Source organism: Ziziphus jujuba, chromosome 11 (assembly GCF_031755915.1).
Source record: "Ziziphus jujuba cultivar Dongzao chromosome 11, ASM3175591v1".
Lineage (NCBI taxonomy): Eukaryota > Viridiplantae > Streptophyta > Magnoliopsida > Rosales > Rhamnaceae > Ziziphus > Ziziphus jujuba.
The window spans coordinates 16,672,791-16,694,276 of record NC_083389.1 but is presented as its reverse complement, the minus strand read 5'-3'; the positions used below and the strand labels follow the sequence as shown (position 1 = coordinate 16,694,276).

The following is a 21,486-nucleotide window of genomic DNA, read 5'->3' as shown; positions in this document are numbered from 1 at the left end:
AAAAAAAACTACAAAAAGGTTATAAAAAATAATTCCATAAAAAGTATCATATTATAGATAGCAAACTAATATATAGAAATTATAGCAAACTAATATATAGCAAACTAATATAATTCACCAAAAAAAAAAGGAAAAGAGAAAAATTGTATGGAAGATTGGTGTTTAGCCAATGTCAAAAAATGTTGTTGACTTACAAGGAAAGTCAAAAACTTGGTGCACCAGAAGGCACGCTGTTTCTGGGATTATACTACACAGCCTATGGATTTTGGCCAAAAGTCTGCATCCAAAAAAAAGCTCTTAAAAAAAAAAAAAAAAGAAAAAAACCAAAATTAGGAAAATTTATTTTGTTAAGAGGACTCCCAGAGGCTGAGAATATAACAAAAAAGGGAGAGATTCCAAGGTCCCAGCTTTTGACATGCAAACCAGCGAAAGCCTTACACGTGGATCCCTTTTCCCCTTAAACCCAAAAGTGCAAAATCTATGAGCAAGCCAATTTTATTTAAACTTTTTGTCATAAAGATTTTATATTTTAAAATATTATTTTTAATTTTCATTTTGTTTATAAAACAAAACAGATTTCTGTGAGATTTTACTAATTAGTTTCAAAAAGTTAAAAACTAAAAAGAGATTTAATTTTAATATTTTATAGTTGAATAATATTGTAAAATAGCATTTAAACTATTAAGTAATTAATAAAACTAACAAATAGAAGTTTAGTGATGATTTTTTAAAAAAATAGATCTAGATAATTTTTTTCGTAAACTTTGTTATTTGTTTGTTCTCCATTAAGGTCTTGTTGGGATAACTTGGGTTTTGTCTCTTTTAAAAAGAAAATGAATTTGTATCAATTTTGAATAGGTATATCAAGGGGAAACAAAAATAAACATGATTTCCCAGCAAATATTCACCACAATAAAAATTGAGAGATAAGTGGTTTCCAAGCAATATAATCCACTTCAAAATTATTAGTTAGCTAGAGATTGACATAGGAGGGAGGTAAGGAGTCCTTAGGTTTGATCTTACTAACTATAACATATTTTTCTTAGTTTATTTTTAGGAATTTTCAGATAATAAACTTAAAAACTTAATCAAAAGCTATGAGCTTTTTGTTAAAAACTTTTCTGTACTTAATTCCTCATTCAACGTCACATGCTAATATTATTTAATGAATTAACAATTGCAATACTGTTTTCGTAATTCCAAGCCAAAACCATGTCCATTTTCTTAAGCCTATCCTTCTGAATCCAGCCAACCCAAGCAGCCAAAACTACCAAAAATATTCATATCTCATGGTATTTACCAATATAAATATCTATAATTCCCACCCCAAAAAAATTTAAATAAATAAATAAATAATCGGACATTTGGACCCTCCATTCTCCGAGATTGCATACATATTTTCTCCGAGATTACGATTTTGTTGTTCCAACAAATTCGCACCAATTCCATCCGATTTTTTTAATCCAATCCCTCCGATCTACTGTATTTTGATTTTTTTTTTATTTTTTTTATTGGGTTTGTTATTTTAGTCGTTATCTTGTTTTTACTTTGTACTCTGGTTCTCACTTCTGGGGGACTTCTTCTTCTTCAAACACATGCATACGAATATATGAATCTCTGAAACGACTTCTTTTTCATTTTTTTGGAGTTTCCTATCAAATCCCAGATTCAAAACCAATCGGGATTTTTTTTTTTTTTTTTTTTTTTTTTTGGGGAAGTAGGGGACAAGAAGAGGAATTGTGGGAATTCTTTGGGGGTGTTTTTGGGAATTTAATTTTTCCCGACTGACTGTGATCTGGGTGGTTTGTTTGTGAAATGGGGAAATTGGCGGTGGGTGCGGCGGTGGTTTGCGCTGCGGCGGTTTGTGCGGCGGCGGCGCTGGTGGTTCGCCACCGAATGAAGAGCTCGGGGAAGTGGACCCGAGCTATGGCGATATTGAGGGAGTTCGAAGAGAAGTGTAGGACCCCCACTAGTAAACTCAGACAGGTGGCAGACGCCATGGACGTTGAGATGCACGCCGGTCTTGCATCCGAAGGTGGAAGCAAGCTCAAGATGATCATAAGCTACGTCGATAACCTCCCAACTGGGTATGCTTTCTTTTTTTTTTTTTTCCTTTAATTTGAAAATTTCTTCTTTTTTTTTTTTTTCAGAGTAAAATCTTTTTCTTTTTTGGGATTCTTGAATTTTTGGTTTCTCGATTGGAAAGATTGGTTCTTGATTGAAAAGATTCGATTTTTATTTTTATTTACTGTTGTGCTGATCTTTAGGTTCGTATTGATTTCCCATATCTCTTTGCTATCAAGGGCTGGTGATTGAAATATTTGTTTTGGGTGCTTCGATTTTTTTTTTTTTTTTTTTTATATAAATTGAGATATTTGATACTAAAGTTTGATTCTGTTCTTTAGTATTAATATAGCAAGTATGTTGGGATTCTTTAGTACTAAGCTGCTCTTCAATTTTATACGTGTTGATTGGTTTATGTGTTTAAAGCTATCATTTTTTCTCTCCCAAATTTTTTAGTTATTACTTTTAATATTTTGTGTCTGTGAATGAAACGGTTGAATTGAAATTTATCGCTGCTTGTTGCTTTTGGTAATTATTTGGTATCGAAAATTGAAGAAAATGAAACAATTTCAGGTATCAAATATTAAGTTTTATTGGAAAATGATTGAAGTGGGCCCACTTTCATGAGTTGGCTATAACGTTCTCTTCTGATGTTTCATGATTGAATTGGAAAATTTTCGCTTTTGTTGTATGGCAATTGTATCTTATTAAGGTCGTTGTTTTCCCCCATTTTTCACGGGAAATTCCTGGTATATTGATGGTAGGGTATTCACTTATTTTTATTTTTATTTTTTGTGTTTTTCTGTTCCTAGTCTTTGGTTGATATTACCTCTTGTTCTTTTTCGTTTTGTTCTATTTTTATTTTCTATTTGATTTTTTTATTTTTTCATTTCCTGTTCCTAGTCTTTGGATGATATTGCCTCCTGTTCTTCTTGTTTTGCTATATTGCGTGTGTTTCTTTGTTATGTGGTTGGCCTTTAAAGCTCCCTTACGCTTTTTACTTTTTCATTTGATGTGTGATCCTAAGTATAAGTTTTATTTATTTTTGCTTTTCATTCGGTTTCAGTTTGAAACTTGTCCAGGTAATTGTTCTTCCAGAAAGGCTACAAATCTGTGGATGACAATTTGGATTCTAGAATAAGGGGTTTTAGAGAGTCCTCAACCGGACTGTATTTTATTCTATTAGTGGGATTGGTTGTCTCATGTGATGATGGATTCTTCATTATCTGTTTTCTCTGCTTCATTGGTCTCTTATGGCTATTTTCTTATCTACACTAGACAAAATGCCTTAACAATTCTATTTCATAAATTGATACAAAAACAAATATGAGCCACTAGCTTCAAATAATATGCAGGTGAATGTTCCAGTAGGACATATTGAAATTCTCTATATCTTCTATTTTGAAGAATATTTTTTTTTGGTAACATATGTTACTGAGTTATTTTCGTTATTGCTCTGCCAGAGATGAGAAAGGTCTTTATTATGCTTTGGACCTTGGTGGAACCAACTTCCGTGTGCTGCGCGTCCAGTTGGGTGGTAAAGATGCTCGTGTTGTCAAACAAGAATTTGAGGAAGTTTCAATTCCACCGCATTTGATGACTGGAACTTCGGATGTTAGCATCTCAATTAGCAAGTATATCAAAGTTAAATCTTTAGTTTTGCTCATACTCTGAACTTTTTTAATGATGTGCTTTCAGGCATTATTTGGTTATATAGCCGAGGCACTTGCAAAATTTGTTGCTGAAGAAGGTGAAGGTTTCCATCCTGCGCCTGGAAGACAAAGGGAGCTGGGTTTTACCTTTTCATTCCCTGTGAGGCAGACATCAATTGCATCGGGGAATCTTATCAAGTGGACAAAAGGCTTCAGTATTGAAGACACAGTAAGTGGTAGTTACATGCATTCCTGTTATTTCTTTCTTCTATGTTTCTGTTAAAATTTATTTTGCTATCAGTTATTATTAGGTCATGGCTGGGATACATTGTTCTATAGGGTGGGCATTAAAGCTTTTGGTATTTATTAAATGAAATGAAAATAGTTATGTCATCTTTATTTCCCCCTTTTTTCATGGGGTGGGAAATCTCACTAAAGTTATAATAAATTAGTATCCTGTTTCTATAATTCTTTTCGTATGTTAGTCAGTTTTTGTTTTCGATCATATTATCAGGCTTCTGTATCGTCAATTTCTTTCCCTAATCTAGTGCAACTGATAAATTAAACAAGGACCTTGTGGGATGACAATAGCAGTCAAGGACATTATCGGATTATTGGTATAGGAAGTATATTTGTTTAGTTTAGTTTATCAATTTTTCAGATTAGAATTAGGTAGTTCAACTTGTTCATCATTTCCAAACAGTTGACATAATTCATGATGGGTTTTTTTATGTAGTGATGTTATATATGAGATACAATTGTGCGGTGGATGGACTAAGAATTACCAATCTTCAAAAGCATCAGCATACTCTCCTTCCTTTCCTCCTCCTAAATCTGATTTTAGGAATTTATTGGGGAAAAATTACGAGCCAGTATCTGGATGACTATACACTAGCATGATCCTCTGGTTCATTGTTTTTGTAAATATTGTTTTAACACATGCGAAGCTTGAAGTTTATTTTCTTTGTTTCAATAAGATCAACCAACTTTGTCCTGAAGCAGTTTTTAGTTGTGGTTTTTGATATCTTTTCGAAAAGCATCATAATCTTGACTGTCCCTAAGGATGTTATAAAGCAGTATCTGTGTAATTAATGATGCAATATTAGATAAAATGTATGTCACAGCTATTGTGCAGGAAGGTGTTTCATGGTAGCAATATTCTTTCTTTATCTGCATGTCCTCATTCTATGCTTGTTGTGATGGATTTTTTAAGGAAGTTATCTTTCATGAATTCATGAGAAGTGTGCTAGAGTAGATTCCCTCTTTTTCCTTTTTTTTTTTTTTTTTTTTTCTGGTTCCCCTTTGTTTTTGGGGGTTTGCAAAGCTTTGTGGAGTATTCATACTGAAAGGTGTAATCAATCTGGTAGTACTAAGTACCAATTGAAAGAGCGATTTCTTTTATTTTAATTAAATTTCTATGCAAATTTTCTGATCTTCAGCACTCTCCTGTGGATGTGGTATTTGTATAGGTTGGACAAGATGTGGTGGGAGAACTCACCAAAGCAATGGAAAGAATTGGCCTTGATATGCGTGTGGCAGCTTTGGTGGGTTTAATTTGTTTTCAACTTTCAGTATCTTTGCTGGTTTATTTATCCTATTGGCCTCCAAATACAAGAAGATGATTAACAGTTGGTCACATCTACATTTCATCTTTTTTGATATCTTTCAGTCACCTACTTTTTTTATTCTTTCATTTTGGACAATCCTAACCTGCTGAGCTTTATGCAGGTCAATGATACAATTGGAACGTTAGCTGGAGGTAAATACCACAATCAGGATGTAATTGCTGCTGTAATTTTGGGTACTGGAACCAATGCTGCTTATGTAGAGCGGGCTCATGCCATTCCCAAATGGCATGGTCTTCTACCTAAGTCAGGAGAGATGGTTAGTACTCTGAACTTTTGCCATCAATTTTTCAGAGTTTTTGGCCAAAAGTATTGGCCAACTGACATACTTCATAAACTTTTTCCATGCATGGTTTACGATTTAGGTCCTTCTTTCAGTATGTGTAAGAACATTATTTTGTTACCATGTTCGTTGTCCAGTGGAACTGGGCATTTTGTTGTTGAGCTAAATATTTATGGAGCTAAATATTTATGGATGTACAAAAGGTTCTATGCATTTACTAATTCCTATTCCGATATAGGTTATAAACATGGAGTGGGGTAACTTCCGATCATCACACCTTCCTCTGACAGATTATGATCAAGAACTGGATAATGAGAGCTTGAACCCAGGAGAACAAGTAGCAACTGCAAACCTTAGTTATTTATTTATTTTTTTTCCATCACATCATTACTTGTATAAGTGGTCGAATTTGCATCTGATAAATCTTTCTCATTGTTTTTTTACAGATCTTTGAGAAGATGATTTCTGGAATGTATTTAGGGGATATTGTACGCAGAGTTTTGTACAAAATGGCTGAAGAAGCTGCCTTTTTTGGTGATACTGTTCCACCCAAACTGAAAATTCCTTTCATCCTAAGGTATTACAATACCTCTTTGGCCATTTTTTCAAATGCTGTTTTCATGTATGATGCCTACCTAATTTTACATGGTCATTCATGCATGTGAACATGATTTAGCATTGACAGTAACTTGGTATACAATGTGGGGTTGCAAAGTTGAAGCTCATTAATTGTACAGATTCTTCACACTAGAGTACTTTATATGCTTGTTACTCAGCTAATGATATAAGGTTATAGAAAGCATAGAAACCATTATACTACACTTACTGAAAAAAAAAAAAAATAATATATTGCCATACAATCTTGCCTTAACAAACCTAAAATGGGACTCGCAAACAAAAGTTAAACTTAATATTCCTTGGCTTGGTTATGGAAGGCATTTTAGGGTTGCTTTTAGGGCTGATCTTGTTCATTCTGGTGAATGCAAGGCAACAAAACCACTATCTGATCTGACCATGTAATAAATCTATAAGAATAAAACATATCAAAGATATTTTCTGAAAGATTGCCCATGGAGTTGGAGAGAAGGGTTGATATATGTGGGATTTCAATTAAATTGGTATTAAGGAATCTTTGAGACCATGTCATAAGGCTTTACGCTCACTGTTTTACTACAAATGTGAAGAACCTACTCTGGGAATGCCAAGAAATTTTGCAGAGGTGCTGGAAGAAGTAGAGCTTTTGTTGAGCTGTTTGACGAATAATTTCACTATTTTATTGGACAATCTGAGCATTTTAACTGTACCTAAATTCCATCCACTGTGATAATCGTTCATATAATAAGCAGCTTTAAATTTTTCCTAGTTGCTGTTGGTCCAAAATATGCTAAGTTTCAGATTTGTTTTTTCTTTCTTTTGTTAATAATCTTTTGTACAGATCAGTTAGTAATTCCTTTACTTTGGCGTTAAAATTTGATTGAAATGCTCATAATTTTATTTTACGTTCGAAGATATTACTTGATGTGGAGGTTCAGTAATATTTAAATCTTGGTCAAAAGATAGTAATGAATTTTCACTTAAATGTGTCAAATGTGTAATCCAAGCATCTATAAGATTTAACAGAATTTATTTCCAGATACATAGATTGTGCTTCTTTTCATTTTATTTTTTAGAATTTTATTTACGGTTTGTGGTGCATATGTGTGGAATGTGCAGAACTCCTAACATGTCTGCGATGCATCATGACACATCTCCGGATCTGAGAGTGGTTGGGGACAAACTGAGGGATATTCTAGAGGTATGATCCTCTGCAAATGTTGGTGGATAAACTACATTTTTCTAGTCTGTCCTCATCTTTACCATACAATTTTCCTCTTGTTTTTGTTGGGTAAGAAAGAAGAATGATTGAAAATTTCTAACCATTCAACTAATTGCTCTCCAAGAAACAATTTATTTGTTGACACTGGATTTTTTAGCAGTTTTGGTTGCAGTACCATACTGATCTGCATTTCTTCACATCTGAATCCTTCTTAAGATAGGAGATGAGCCATATGAATTTTTACATATTTGATCTATTCTCTCTTTGTCAGATACCTAACACGTCCCTGAAAGTGAGAAAAGTTGTTGTGGAGCTTTGTGACATTGTTGCCACTCGTGGTGCCCGTCTATCAGCTGCTGGGATCGTAGGCATCCTCAAGAAAATAGGAAGAGACACAGTAAGGGAAGGGGAGAAGCAAAGGTCTGTGATAGCGTTGGACGGTGGTTTATATGAGCATTACACTAAATTCAGCACCTGCATGGAGAGTACTCTTAAGGAGTTGCTGGGAGAGGAAGTCGCTGCGAACATTTTAATTGAGCACTCCAATGATGGATCTGGTATTGGAGCTGCTCTCCTGGCAGCTTCTCACTCCCAGTACTCAGAGGTAGAAGAATCTTAGAAGAATGGTCAAAAGCCTAATATGCTAGATGAAAGAAATATGAACATTCAATTTTTTGTACATTTTCTGTTTCCTCTTTAGTCTTTCTTTTCTCGACTGCCAAAATCATTTTAGAGTTCTTATCACCTCCATCTATGAGAGATCTTGCCAGACAAGCCTTTATTTATGGTTTTTATGGAAAGCATGTACTGAGACGGACCAAATAAGCAGTCGAGAGTGGGCAAGCAGGGCTCAAGCTTTCCTGCTTCAGCCTGTGATTTCTCTGCTTGTTTTGCTTATAATTTTGGCATTTGTGTTGGTACAAAGTGTATAAGATCCTTTTCTCCTGAATTGTGGAATAAAATAGGGGGATGTAGAACTGTTGGTTGAGCAGTCACTTTTGGCGGATCATTCTCTGTTACTTTTCTGCAATGCAAATAAAACAGGATTTTATGTGTACAAGCAACCTTTGTTTCTTCCCTCTTTTTGAAGTGGGGAATTAATGTCTATTAATCTGATATCTAATTAGATGAGCAATACAAATAAATAAATAAACAAAATAAAATAAAATTTGAAAAATATAGGGATTTGGCTTTATCATTGCAAATTAAATTTGGATAGACCGTCTATGTTTATTATAATTACATTCTAAGAAATATTTTATTTACACCGTTTGAAGTTGAGGGTGAATACAAAAATATTCCGTAGTTTCTTAGCAATATCATCCACATCTTCTTAGAGAATCTAAATTACTTTTATATCTTTATTTAAAAATAAATTAAATTAATTTATACCGTTTGAAGTTGAGGGTGATATGGTTGTTTGTAATTTGAGACGAACTAGAAATCTAGAGTTGCAGCATATTCTCGACAAAATTGTTGACTTGATTACCCAATTTGATCAAATCATCACCCAATTCCGACTTTTGCAATTCCATAATCTTGACTCTTTTTTTTCTTTTTTTATTTTTATTTTCTCCCTCTTTGACAAAATTTGTGCTTGATTTGTGTTTGAAAATTGCTGGAGTAGAAGGCACTGTCATGAGTTTTGAGGTATTGAAGACTACTAGAGTGTATAGAACAACCTTGGCATCTATACTTTGATGGGTTGGATTTGCACTCCGTAGAAAATTGATTCTTTGGTATTTAGGCCTGTGGCAAAATGGTGCTTTTCATTCCTTCATCCCACACATGGACATGGTGTTGCAGAGAGAACCAGAAGGGTTTGGCCGTCAACATCAACAGAGAATTAGGATTCAAAGCATAGAGAGAAATGGCAGAGACAGAAAGAGAGAGAAAGGAAGGCGTGGAACAGAGAAAAGAAGTGAGCTTGTGGGGCAAAATCCCTTCTTTTCCACTGTTGCTATGAAAATTTCATAATAATAATAAAAAAAAACAATCAAAGTAAAATATTTGGGGCTTGTTTGGCTAGCTGTTTTCAAAACAGTTTTCTGTTCTTGAAAACAGAAATTTGTTTCCAAAACAATTTTATAACTGTTTGGCCATTTGTTTCTAAAAACAAATTCAGAAAACAAGTTAAAAAAAAAAAAAACAAAATTGGGAAAACATCAAAAAGATGTTTCCACCTGTTCTCTCACCTTGGCCTCTCTACTGTTCTCTCACCTTCGCCACTTGACCAGCTCCTTCACTGGCCTTCGAAACGTTCACCGCTTGTCGACCCACGCACACCAGCTAACCTTCATCGAACAGATCTCGAATAGCCAGTCGTTCCTTCAATAAATTTCGAACACATCTTTGCTCAAGTTCACCGATCAGGTTTTCCTCGCTTCTCAAATCTTTCAATACTAGTTAGATTATGTCTGTTGATAAATTGTGTTTGTAGTTTTGTTGGATTTGGGTTTAATTGCTTATTATTGATTGTGAATTTTTCTTGGTTAGCCTTTGAGTCTCATACCAATTCCACGATACTCTGGAACTTTTTTTCTTCTTCTTCTTCTTCCTCTTAACGTCTTCGATGGAACTTCTGTCTTTTCCCTCTGTCGGGCTTGCCATTCCTAAAATTTTTTTAAAAAAATCAAATTCAACCCAGCTTGCCTAGAAGCTTGCTCCTCCTCCTCCTCTACACTTCTGTGAAACTTGGTAGAATTTTCAGATCATGTGCGATTGAGATGTAAAAGGTGGTGCCCAGTTACCAAATTCAATTTTAAGTCCTGAATATGATATGTTGAAGAATAACTATATCTAAATGAATGAAAGAAAAACTTATCAATGCTGAGTCGGATAGTTAGTTGGCTAATTATTAGTTAACTCTGGTTAGGCTCTGTCCGATGTATTATTATTATTCGATCAAATTCTGCTATTACTTCCTCTATTCTTCATTATTCTTCTCAGTGTTCTATTTCTGTGTACATAAAGTGCTTGTCTATTAGGGGGTCCTCAAGTTTCCTCTCAACAAATCATTTTCATAAGATTTTTAAGTTTGTTAGTCAAGTTTAATAAGGTTTCAGGGAAGTCATCGATCTTGTATAATTCTGCTGTAAAAATAATATATATATATATATATATATATATATTAATCGTTTCTATTTTTTTTTTTTTTTTTTGCTCTGATATATTAATTGTTTCTAGTGATAACTTTTAAGCACTAACTGATAGTGATAGTGCCAGAAACTAGTATAAAGTTGAAAGCACTAACTGAAAGTAATTTTAAACCATTTAATTACGCACCCTCAACAGATCAGTACTCTTATCAATTAATCATCTAATCTAACATTCTTTTTGTACTCTTTTAACTTTTATGAAACTTGGTAGAATTTTCAGATCATGTGCGATTGAATTTCATACAAGTGTTTTGATGTTGAAAAATCAGACAGATGTTCTGTGTGTTTTGGTCTGTGGTAGCTTCATTGAAATTTTATAAATGAAAGCATCCCTTGTTCTTATGCTTTGCTCACAACCCCGAAAGTGGGTGCAAACCTTTCCTTTTTGAAAAATTCTATTTTTCTACCTACTTTAATTGAGTACATGGGAAAAAAAAAAAAAACATAGTGAGTTTTCTTTTCTTTTTGTTTGGTTATTTTGACTGTGAGTTTTCTATTTTAACAAAAACCAAATAAACCTGACAGCTCCTTCTGCTGCTGCTGCTACTCAGCCCGCTAAGCCTGCCAAGCTTCCTTCCAACTGTCTAATTCAACATATTGAATTAGAGCAACTTTTTGCCATATTGAATTTTCCTTTTCTATGCCTTTGTTTTTTTGGTGATCCGGGTAAAAAGCTATATGAAAGAGAATAGTTTTTATATAAAACACATATTCAAATGTGAAGTGCAAGTGTGGCCTAATAGAGACGTGTGGACACCTTTTTTGAAACATATATATACATGAAACCGTGTACACATACATACATATACAAACAAAAGAAAAAAAGATAAAGGATAGGATGTTTTGACATGTGTGTGTATCTATATATATATATGCATGGAGCCAAGAAAAAGTTTGTGTGGCTAAACAAAAGACATGTGGATACCTTTTGCCATATACATGTATGGAGTCGTGTGCCTTGGTGACAATTTTCATGTTTCACATGTTTATATATATATCAAAAAAAATAAAAGAAAACAAAGCATATGGAACCGTGTGCTTTTATGGATTTTGTCCAAGCTCTACATGTATATATATATATATAGGTGGACATTTCTTGTGGTGGGTTTCTTTTAGATATATATATATATATATATTATTATTATTATTATTTGGATGAATGTTTATAAGCAGCACTAAAAAAAAAAAAAAAAAAAGAATCTGTAGAATGGCAAAATTTTGATTTTCACAGAGTTTGATGATATAAATTAAGAAGTGGGTCATTTTTGTGGGGGAAAAAAAAAGAGTTACATATAGGATGGACTAACAAAGACATGCAAAGAAATGGATGGGAAACAGGAGCTAGAGATATGAATGTAGATTAATCTTCCATACCCTCCATGTGTGTAATTAGTTTGATAAAATGCCTGTGGCTATAACGTTCAGATTAAAAATCATGTAAGGCTGTGACATTCTTGTCAAAAAATCATGTAAAGTTGCACATGTTCAATATGTTCACGTTGATCATCTTTCTTGCCTTTTCATTGATTGTTTTGTCTTTGTGTCAACATGGAATTTGTCTCTCTCACTTTCTATGATGATTTCCTTTGTTGAAACTTTTAAATTCCTAGAAATGTTTATGATGATTGCTTCAATTCTGCTGTTTATTTTTTCTGTAGTATATTTGTGCGATGTCAACTATGGAAAATGATGGTGGTGATGATTCAACTCTATGGGGTGCTACCAATGAAAAAATTTATATAGATGTTATGGTAGATTTAATAAACAAAGGTGGTATGAAAGATGGTAAGTTTAGTTCAAAGGAATGGACTAATATACTTGAAGCTCTGAATAATAAGTCTAAAAGAAACTACAACATGAAGCAAATTAAGCAGAAATTCAATAGGCTTCGAAGTAAGCATCGTGAGTTTAGTGAGCTGTTGCAACAAACTAGATTTGGTTGGGATGCTGAAACTAATACTGTGAATGCTACAGATGAAATGTGGCAAAACTATATACGGGTATATGTACTTTCGTTTGAGGATATACAATATATTATTATTATTATTATTATTATACGTTGATGAATATATTATTTATTCTTTTAGGTGCATCCTAAAGCAACTGAATTTCGAAAGAAAGGATGTGAGCATTACAAGCTATTAGGAATTATATTTAACAAGTCACCTGCTACTGGAGTGTTTCGTCATGCATCTACTAGTGATCCACCCAATACTGATGATGAGATGAAATTGGAGGCTGAGAGTGCACACGTTAACATTAGTCATGATGATCCCTTTTCTACTCTCGATAAATTAACAAGCAATTTGAGGAAACGCACTGCATCATCTAGCTCAAAACATAGAAGTAAAAAGGAAACTAGGTCACAACAAATGAGTGCTGCAATCCAAGCATGGATTGAGACAGCAAAGGCAAAGACAGAAGTTGCTAAAGCTAAGGCAGAAAAATATAAAAGTTCCTATAGTGTGGATGATAATAGTATTGGTAATGCAAAAGATTGTTCCATTTCTACATGTGTGAGCCTTCTTGAAGCAATAGATGGAGTTGACAATGCTACTTATCTTAAAGCAGTAGAAAGTTGAGAGAGGCAGATTGGAAAGAGATATTTATCCATATGTCTTCGCCTAGGAAGAAGGCTTGGTTAGATAATCTTTAGCTAGATTATCATATATCATAATTATATCTGTAGTAGGATTTGATATATTAGGATTTAATTTTGTCGGTTTAATGTTTGTGGAATAATATGTTTGGATTTTTTTAGATTTTTATATGTTTTATATGTTTGGATTTTTATACTTTATATGTTTAGATGATATGTTCAAATGAATGCTATGTTTGCCTACACTTGGTTAATGGTGTCCTTGATTATTGGATGGTTAAATTGTTTTAGAAGTTGAGATCTTTTAATTCTTTCGTCTTAATATATATTTATATTTTAATATTATATGCAGGAAGGACAATAGGTAAAACTAATCTATGGATGATATAAATAGTTCCTCTTCTTCTAGTTCAGATGAAGAGTTTCAAGACTTTATGATATTTCTTGATGTATGTGAGTACACTAAACGTTTTCTAGAAAAAATACCTCAAAGAACTTCAATGTTGAGTGGTCAAAATTTTATAACAGAATTATTGAATGGGAGTGAAAAAACATGCTATGAGTTGTTTCGAATGAACAAAAATATTTTTCTTTCTCTTTGTACTTGTTTGAAGCAACATGAATATTTGAAAGATACTAAATAAGTTAGAGTTGAAGAAGCACTTGCTATGTTTCTTATAATAATTGGTCACAATGTGGGAATGAGACTTATAGCGGATCGTTTTCAACATTCCCTTGAAACTGTGGATAGACATTTCACTTTGACACTAAGAGCAATATGTAGACTTGGAAAAGAATTGATATGTTATACAAACTCTCCATTGCCTTCACATATCGTCAAAAATCCAAAATATTTTCCATGGTTTGAGGTAAATACTTGTTTTTGTAAATATAATTTATGAATTTTGTTACTCTTAGTTACGTTTTTAAAACTAATACTGTAATATTTTGGTGTTTTTAGAAATGTATTGGTGCAATTGATGGTACACACATAAGCGCACATGTTCCTGCTGAAAAGTAAGTTAGCTATAGAGGTAGAAAATCTATAGTGACTCAAAATGTTTTATGTGCATGCAATTTCAACATGATGTTTACTTTCGTTTATGCTGGTTGGGAGGGCACTGCAAATGATTCAAGAGTTTTTCTTCATGCAATTACAAAATCCGAGAATAAATTTCCATTACCTAAAGAAGGTAAACATAAAAAATTTTATTGTCTTATTTGATGGTTTTTAGTATAAAAAATTTCCATACATGATTTCATTTTTTGTATCTTTTTAGGTGAATATTATGTTGTTGATTCTGGATTTCCATGTACCATGGGTTTTCTTTCTCCATTTCGAGGTGAAAGATATCATTTGCAAGAATATCATGGTAGAGGTCCCCAACCAAGAGGACCAAAAGAATTGTTTAATTATAGGCATTCTTCACTTAGAAATGTTATTGAACGTTGCTTTGGTGTGTTGAAAGTGCGTTTCGAATTTTGAAAATGATGCCACCTTACAAGTAAAGTAGATAACCTTTGATAGTTATAGCTTGTTGTACACTACATAATTTCATTTGAAAGTGGGCACAAAATGATGTTATGTTTACACAATGGGAAGAAGAAGAACAAGAGATTGAAGATGAAGAAGCTAGTACAAGTGGATCAAACAAGTATAGATTTGTCAGACGAAGCAGCAACAGCTATGGCAGCTTATCGAAATCAACTTTCACAAGTAATGTGGCATGACTATGTTATTCATATGTAAATTAGTAATTTAATGGATACTTATAGCTGGAGATTTTATATTAGACTTATAAAATTTAATTTCCTGTTAGCAACAATTATTTTATTATATACTATCAATTACGTTTTATTATATAATAATAGACAAAAAAATTCAACGGAAAAAAAAAAGTTATATTAGATTTCAATATATATTTTATACTATATATGTATATAATTCATTAATATGGGAATGAATTAATATTATGTAAATATATATAAATATATTATAGCTACATATATTATATATAAGGTTATTTGTATGAAAGAAAAATAAATAAAAACCTTGTATGTAACCCAAAAATAAAAAAATAAAAAAATGAAAACAAAAAACTGTTTAAAAACATGTAACCAAACATATTTTTTGTTTTTTGGTGTTGAAAACTGTTTTCAAACATCAATGGCCAAACGCTCCTTGTTTTTGTAAAATAAGAGAAAACAGTTTTCTATTTTCATTTCTGAAAACAATGTTTCAAAAACAGAAAACAGAAAACATGGCCAAACAGGCCCTTGATTTCTGAAAATATTGATATTAGAGTTGCAGCAGTATTGTCTTGATAAAATAGTCAATTTTTATTTATCAATTCGTTACCCAACTCCGAACTCTGCAATTCCACAATCTTAACCTTTTTTTTTTTTTTTTTCTTTTTAAAAAATTGATGCTTGATTCATGAGTTTGAAAATTGCTGGGGTTGGTACAACTGTAGAAGTTGTGTTAAGGAGAAAGGCTTAAAAAACTATACAGAGTACTAAAAATCCTTTATTTTTTTTTTTTATGACCTTGAACATAACCTGGTAATATATATGTCAAGTATTGAAAGGAAAGATTTGACCCAAAAAAAAAAAAAAGTATTGAAAGGAAAGAGTACTGAGCTGTTGATACTTCAGGAGTATTAGAAAATTTTCCATTGCAAATGATATAAATCCACCTTAAATATGGTGCAGGTTGAGAGACTTTTTTTAAAAACGAAACTATTCTTTAAAAAAAAAAAAAAAAAAAAAAAAAACCAAATTGAAGTTTTTGTTTATTTTATTTTTTTAATTTAAAAAAAATTACCTTCCTGAGCCATCTGCCGCTTTACTATAGGCATTAGACTAGATATTGCGGCAATCAATAGACTGAAATATTCTTCTGGAGGGTTGCTTCATATAGACCCTTACTATGTATATATAGTACGGCATTTAATACCTTTGATTAATTAATGCTGATGCACTGCACCATTAAGTACGGGGTGCAGAAGATAGAAAACCTAACGCAAAAGAATGTGACAGAAAAGAATTAGGAATTTTGACAGAAAGGCTTGTTTGAAAATATCCCAAAATTGGAAAAAAAAAAAATTCCTAAAATTAGTTTAATATTTAAATATTAGATTCACATTGATTATGTAGTGAAAATTTATTGCTTTGGAGTGTTTATAATGATTTCGTTTGTTAAAATTATGGTTTGGTTAGGGTTGATGGAAAACGGTATCTTCCCAAACCAAACTCAACCTTAATGAAAATTACTTTTTTATTTCTTTTTTTTTTTTTGTTATTTTACTATTTTCAAAAATAAAAAAAATTCGGGTGAAAGTTCTATGAAATTATATCAAATTAATATGACAACTATCCACCACAAATGTCATGACTACTTACTTTGAGAGGAAATTTCAATCCACATAATAAATATATTTTTACATAATGCTGTATGAAAAACTTTTGAGGAACAAAATTCCAGCTCAACTTTTTAAAGTTGTTCTTGTATTTTAGCTTTACTTCTTACAATGTTGCCTTTTAAAGTTCCAAAATTTGGTCAATTTATTAAATTATTTTAACGTAAAAAAGAGAACTATATTTGAAAAGCAAACTTTTCATAAGCTGTAATGTAAAGGCCTGTTAAATTACAGTTCGAGTAAGAAGTAATAGCACCATGATTGGCGGGTACAAAGCTAAAGAAAATTCTGAGATTCAGACAATCCCTCCACCAGTTTCCTACCTCATGTTCTCACGCGCCCCGAAAGCAGTTGGACCGAGGTGGAATGGGGATTGGTGGTGGGGCACTACGATTGGAGAGATCCTCTTTATTTCTTTATTTTGTGTATTTTTTATTACTTCTTTTGTAGATTGACAAAAGTACCCTTCGATTATTGTGAAAAATACATGGGTTTTAAGGCTTGATCTTGACGAGTGAATCGGTGAGGGTATGAATTTAAGCAAAAAAAAAAAAAAAAAGAGTAGGTGAGGGTATGAAGTGGGACCAGAATAATTTTCATGGTTTTAACATTTTAAGGCCTGAATGACGATTTGTATACATGTTGATAATGGCAGCTACAGGGACTTCAGACACTAAAAAAGCTATATGGGACTTGACCAAGATGATTCAGATTTTTAATCACCAAAAAAAAAAAAAGAAAAGGCTGTACGGGATTTGACCGTTCTGATTCAGATCTTTTAAGTAAAGAGGATTTTTCTTTTATTCATATAAGATAAAAATTTGAAAATACAACTACCGGGATCCTTGAACTATTATATCTTTTTCCACTTTACTTGTAAATTAGACGTGTCATATTGCTTATAAGCTATTATTTTTTTCTATCATTTTAGTCTAATTATACATTTTTGATAAATAAATTTTATAAAATTAATTATATACAAGTAATGTCATTTTATTGAAAACTGTTTTTTTGTTTTTTTGTTTTTTTTTGTTTTTCGTTCTATCTCATTTTAGCATGTGTTTATGTCTAATTTTTCCCAAATTTGTTAAACAAATTAAAGAATTGGACTGAAATGATAAAAAAGGAAATAATAGTTAAAGAGGCAATATGATATATGTATATATATATATATATATATTTTTTTTTTGAAGTTCGGAGGATAAAGTGCAATAACTATAAGAGTAAATCTAGAGTGATTAATTTTTTTTTTTAATCACAATTTTGTCAGATGATATGGACCCCCAAGAGATGAGCGAGAACCTCAAATTGCTTACGGGTCGCACTCTGCCCCGCTTGGTGGACGAAATCTTCTCTCCTTTTTTTAAAAATAATTTTGTATCTTTTTAGGTCATGTTTGAAATTACTTTTTAATAATAAGCATGTATTTTTTGAAATACTTATTTTTTATGGTATTTTTAATAATAAGTGTTTCATAAAATAAGTGGTAAATTGTTTGGCCATTCACAATAGAAAGCATTTTTAAAAATTTATTTTTAATATTTTTATATTTTAATTAACATATTTAATATTTATATTTTAAAATCGCAAAGTACTTATTTAGAGAAGCAGTAAGGTTAGTCTTCTCTTATAAGCATTTTTAGTGCTTTTTTTTTTTTGCATAAAGTATTTCTTAATTTTTTACTAAACATGATCACAGTGCATTTTCTCTCTTGAAAGCATTTATTGGAGTTCCAAAAGACATTCAAGCTTGCCTTAAATGGTTTTTCCTCTGCAATATCAATTTAATATCTATTAACAAATTACCATATAATGGGTTTTCAAAATTTTGATTAAAAAAGTTTGATATATGTAGTATTATCCTAAATATAATGATTGAGAGAGGTTAAATGTATTTAATCCAAATAATAAAAAAATATACCCTTGACGATCATACTCTATAGTTTATATATAAATAAAATTCAACCGTTTGAACTATTTTATTGAATAAAGATCCAAATTTGAATTTCTATATCTTTAATATTGAAAAAAAAGATTCTTCTCTAAAAAATTAATGAATAAATAAATAGCTATAATTTTTTTTTTTTTCCAAACAAAAGATAGGCATAAGGAAAATGCAATGTGATTGCATCGAGTCTATTCATATAAATTTTCACCCAAAAAAAAAAAGTATAAATTGTATTCTTATTACCAATATATATATATATATATATACAAATCGTCCTATTATCCTTTTTCAAAAAAGTATATATATTTTTCTTATCCACTGGTAGGGTGGCGTTATCGCCACGGTATCTTTTACCTCTTCCATGGTGCATTTTGTTTTTTTTAGATTCCTATTTTGTCCATGTTGAGAAAAATAATTTATTAGTCAGTTTTTGGCTATCAAATACTATATTAGTTCTATTTTTTGGACAAAAATATTATAGTAGTTGGAATAATTAGAAAAACTATTTGAGTCACAAATCTTTGTAAGTAAATGGTGAACAGTGAATCTCAAAAGCTTTCCCTGTTTATTCGGTATTTCCTTGAGGTGGCGTTTGGTACGTAGAATAGATCCAGATCGGACATGATTGAATAAGATAAAATAGTATAGTACTGTATTTGGCCTAGTTCTGCACTGAATGGTGGACTAGTTGTCCCATGTTTGGTGTGAAATCAGACTGGATTGGACTATTTTGTGATTATAGTTTTTATTTTGTTTAATATGAAAAGATTTAAAATTATATTTATATTTTCAAAAAAATTAAATATTATATTTAATTAAAATTTTATTATTAATTATATTTAATATTTTTTTTTTTACAGATGTTTATATGTTCAATTAATTAATAATAAAAATAATTTAACGATATTTATAAGATATTTGTAATTTTTTTTTCAACCCATAAACTACTTAAAATATTGTTTTCAAAACCAATTAAAATAAAATTACCTGTCATGGTAAATCATGAATAACAATTAACTACAAATAAAAAAATTAACATAATATTTAATTAAGAACTTATTGATAGCATAAAAATATCTATCTCCAATTCATACATATAGATATATAGATATATAAATAAATTTCACATGCAGTTTTACTTTTAACAAGTACGACATCCATATATATATATTGGATGTTACAAGAATAATCTACTTATATAACAAATAAGTAAATAAACCTATTGATAATAAGCTAAATAAACAACCTAATACAAAACCATTACGCCACTCGTTGTGAAATTGAGCATGTGTATGTGCGGTGGTGGTATTTTGTATTGGATTTGCTTTATTACGATTCCTCATTGTTTGTTCTACAAACTCAACATATGCAATTTCAGCTTCTTCAATTGTATTATAGGCTTGATATAAATTATCTGTAAATTCTTGCATTTGTTGATGACATTCAGGTCAAGAATTATATATCCCTAATTGTTTACCTTTAAATACAACATAAACCCTTTTCTTTGCCATTCAATATTTCTGCATATAATAATAAAGTGCATGTTTATATTCTAAAACATAACACATAATAATAAAATTATCCGTACATGCATTATTAGAAACCAACATCCAATATGTTACAATATATGTTCATAAGTTTCAATTCCAATTGTTCATAGTTGTCATCCTCTCATACATATCCGTAAATATATAATCCACAACAATACTAATTTAGTTATCTAAAAATCCAAAAACAAATTCAATCTTCTGTGCATCCGTTTTAATAATGTTGAAAACCCATACGTTCGATGGATCTGATTTCATTGCGTTAGAGATTTTGAGATTGTCAGTAATAGAGAATCTTAACCTTTCAAGCTCCATAGCTAAGTATTGTGCATAGTTGATATCAGATTTTTCCAACTTATCTAACTGTGTAGCCAATTTATCAATAAACTTATTTGCTACATTGTTTAACCCGCTAACGATGTCAACATTCTTCGATTTAGTTTTCCTCTTACCTTTTAATTAGGATTGTGTGGGCAGTTGACTATGTGTTTGATTCACAGACATTGGAGAACACACATCATCAAGTTGGTCATTGTCAGGCTCCATATTTATGTCATTAACTAAATCAATTGGAGTTTGTGCTCCATGTCTTGTTGCCCGATCCTTCCCAAAAATATTAGCAAATCTCTCATACATTGGAAAATGTTTACCTCTCCAACTTTTTGCACTTGGATTACTCTAAAATAAAGAAAGACATCATTTAGTAAAAACATTATAGATTTAAGATAGGAAACACAAAATTCAATTAAGGTATTTTTCCTAACAAATTCAAAACCTGCACATATGCTTTCCAAGCATCGTCACTGTCAACCTCCACACATTTAAGAGTGTCATTCCATCCAAATCCACTTTTATTCAACATGTCGTATATTATACCAGATTGCTTCTTCCACTTTTTCATCTTCGATTCAATATGTGGAGTTGCTCGCAATCCCGAGTTAGGACACATCTCAGCCAGTTGCCACTCAATCATATTAAGTGTACCAGGTTTAAATGCTCCCGTGCCACAACGTTGCCTACTAGCTACAGCTTCATCTAAAAGAATCAGCAAAGCTTCTTCCTTACCTTTACTCAATGTACGTCTAGATTCACCCTCCTCTGTTATCATTACTGCTACCTTCAGCTTCCATTGCTATTCAAGTAAACATTTCATGATTCCAACATTACCAAAACAAGATGCAAACAAAATAATAAAAAATCTCAAATGTTGCATAGAATATAAGTTTGTCTTCATACATCTTATTCAAAAGATTTAACAAACAATATTAAATAAGCAGTTAGAACACAATTTTTAACATAACCATCAACTAGTAATCATGACGACCTCTCCACTCATCAAACATTTGCTTAGCTAACTCATCTTTCCAGGTTGTCC

The 21,486-nt window shown here is 31.5% G+C and overlaps 2 protein-coding genes across 2 annotated transcripts; both read left to right on the top strand.

Annotated features, from left to right (window-relative positions):
- Nucleotides 1-1,282: 1,282 nt before the first annotated feature.
- LOC125419476 (hexokinase-1) lies at nt 1,283-8,435 on the top strand. Its single transcript, XM_048465612.2, has 9 exons — nt 1,283-2,087; nt 3,528-3,678; nt 3,763-3,945; nt 5,186-5,260; nt 5,445-5,600; nt 5,863-5,961; nt 6,071-6,201; nt 7,338-7,419; nt 7,712-8,435. The coding sequence occupies exons 1-9, from the start codon at nt 1,816-1,818 to the stop codon at nt 8,057-8,059; spliced, it is 1,497 nt and encodes a 498-aa protein (XP_048321569.2). The 5' UTR covers nt 1,283-1,815; the 3' UTR covers nt 8,060-8,435.
- A 3,826-nt stretch (nt 8,436-12,261) lies between these two features.
- Nucleotides 12,262-13,180, top strand: LOC125419541 (L10-interacting MYB domain-containing protein-like). The gene is made up of 2 exons (XM_048465740.2): nt 12,262-12,598; nt 12,686-13,180. The coding sequence occupies exons 1-2, from the start codon at nt 12,269-12,271 to the stop codon at nt 13,178-13,180; spliced, it is 825 nt and encodes a 274-aa protein (XP_048321697.2). The 5' UTR covers nt 12,262-12,268.
- The last annotated feature ends 8,306 nt before the right edge of the window (nt 13,181-21,486 follow it).

Excerpts from the sequence above, each read along its gene's own strand:
- LOC125419476 (XM_048465612.2), top strand. The coding sequence starts at position 1,816 with ATGGGGAAATTGGCGGTGGGTGCGGCGGTGGTTTGCGCTGCGGCGGTT. Across the intron at positions 3,679-3,762 it reads TGATGACTGGAACTTCGGAT|GCATTATTTGGTTATATAGC; the intron begins GTTAGCATCTCA and ends ATGTGCTTTCAG. Across the intron at positions 5,601-5,862 it reads TACCTAAGTCAGGAGAGATG|GTTATAAACATGGAGTGGGG; the intron begins GTTAGTACTCTG and ends ATTCCGATATAG.
- LOC125419541 (XM_048465740.2), top strand. The coding sequence starts at position 12,269 with ATGTCAACTATGGAAAATGATGGTGGTGATGATTCAACTCTATGGGGT. Across the intron at positions 12,599-12,685 it reads TGTGGCAAAACTATATACGG|GTGCATCCTAAAGCAACTGA; the intron begins GTATATGTACTT and ends TTATTCTTTTAG.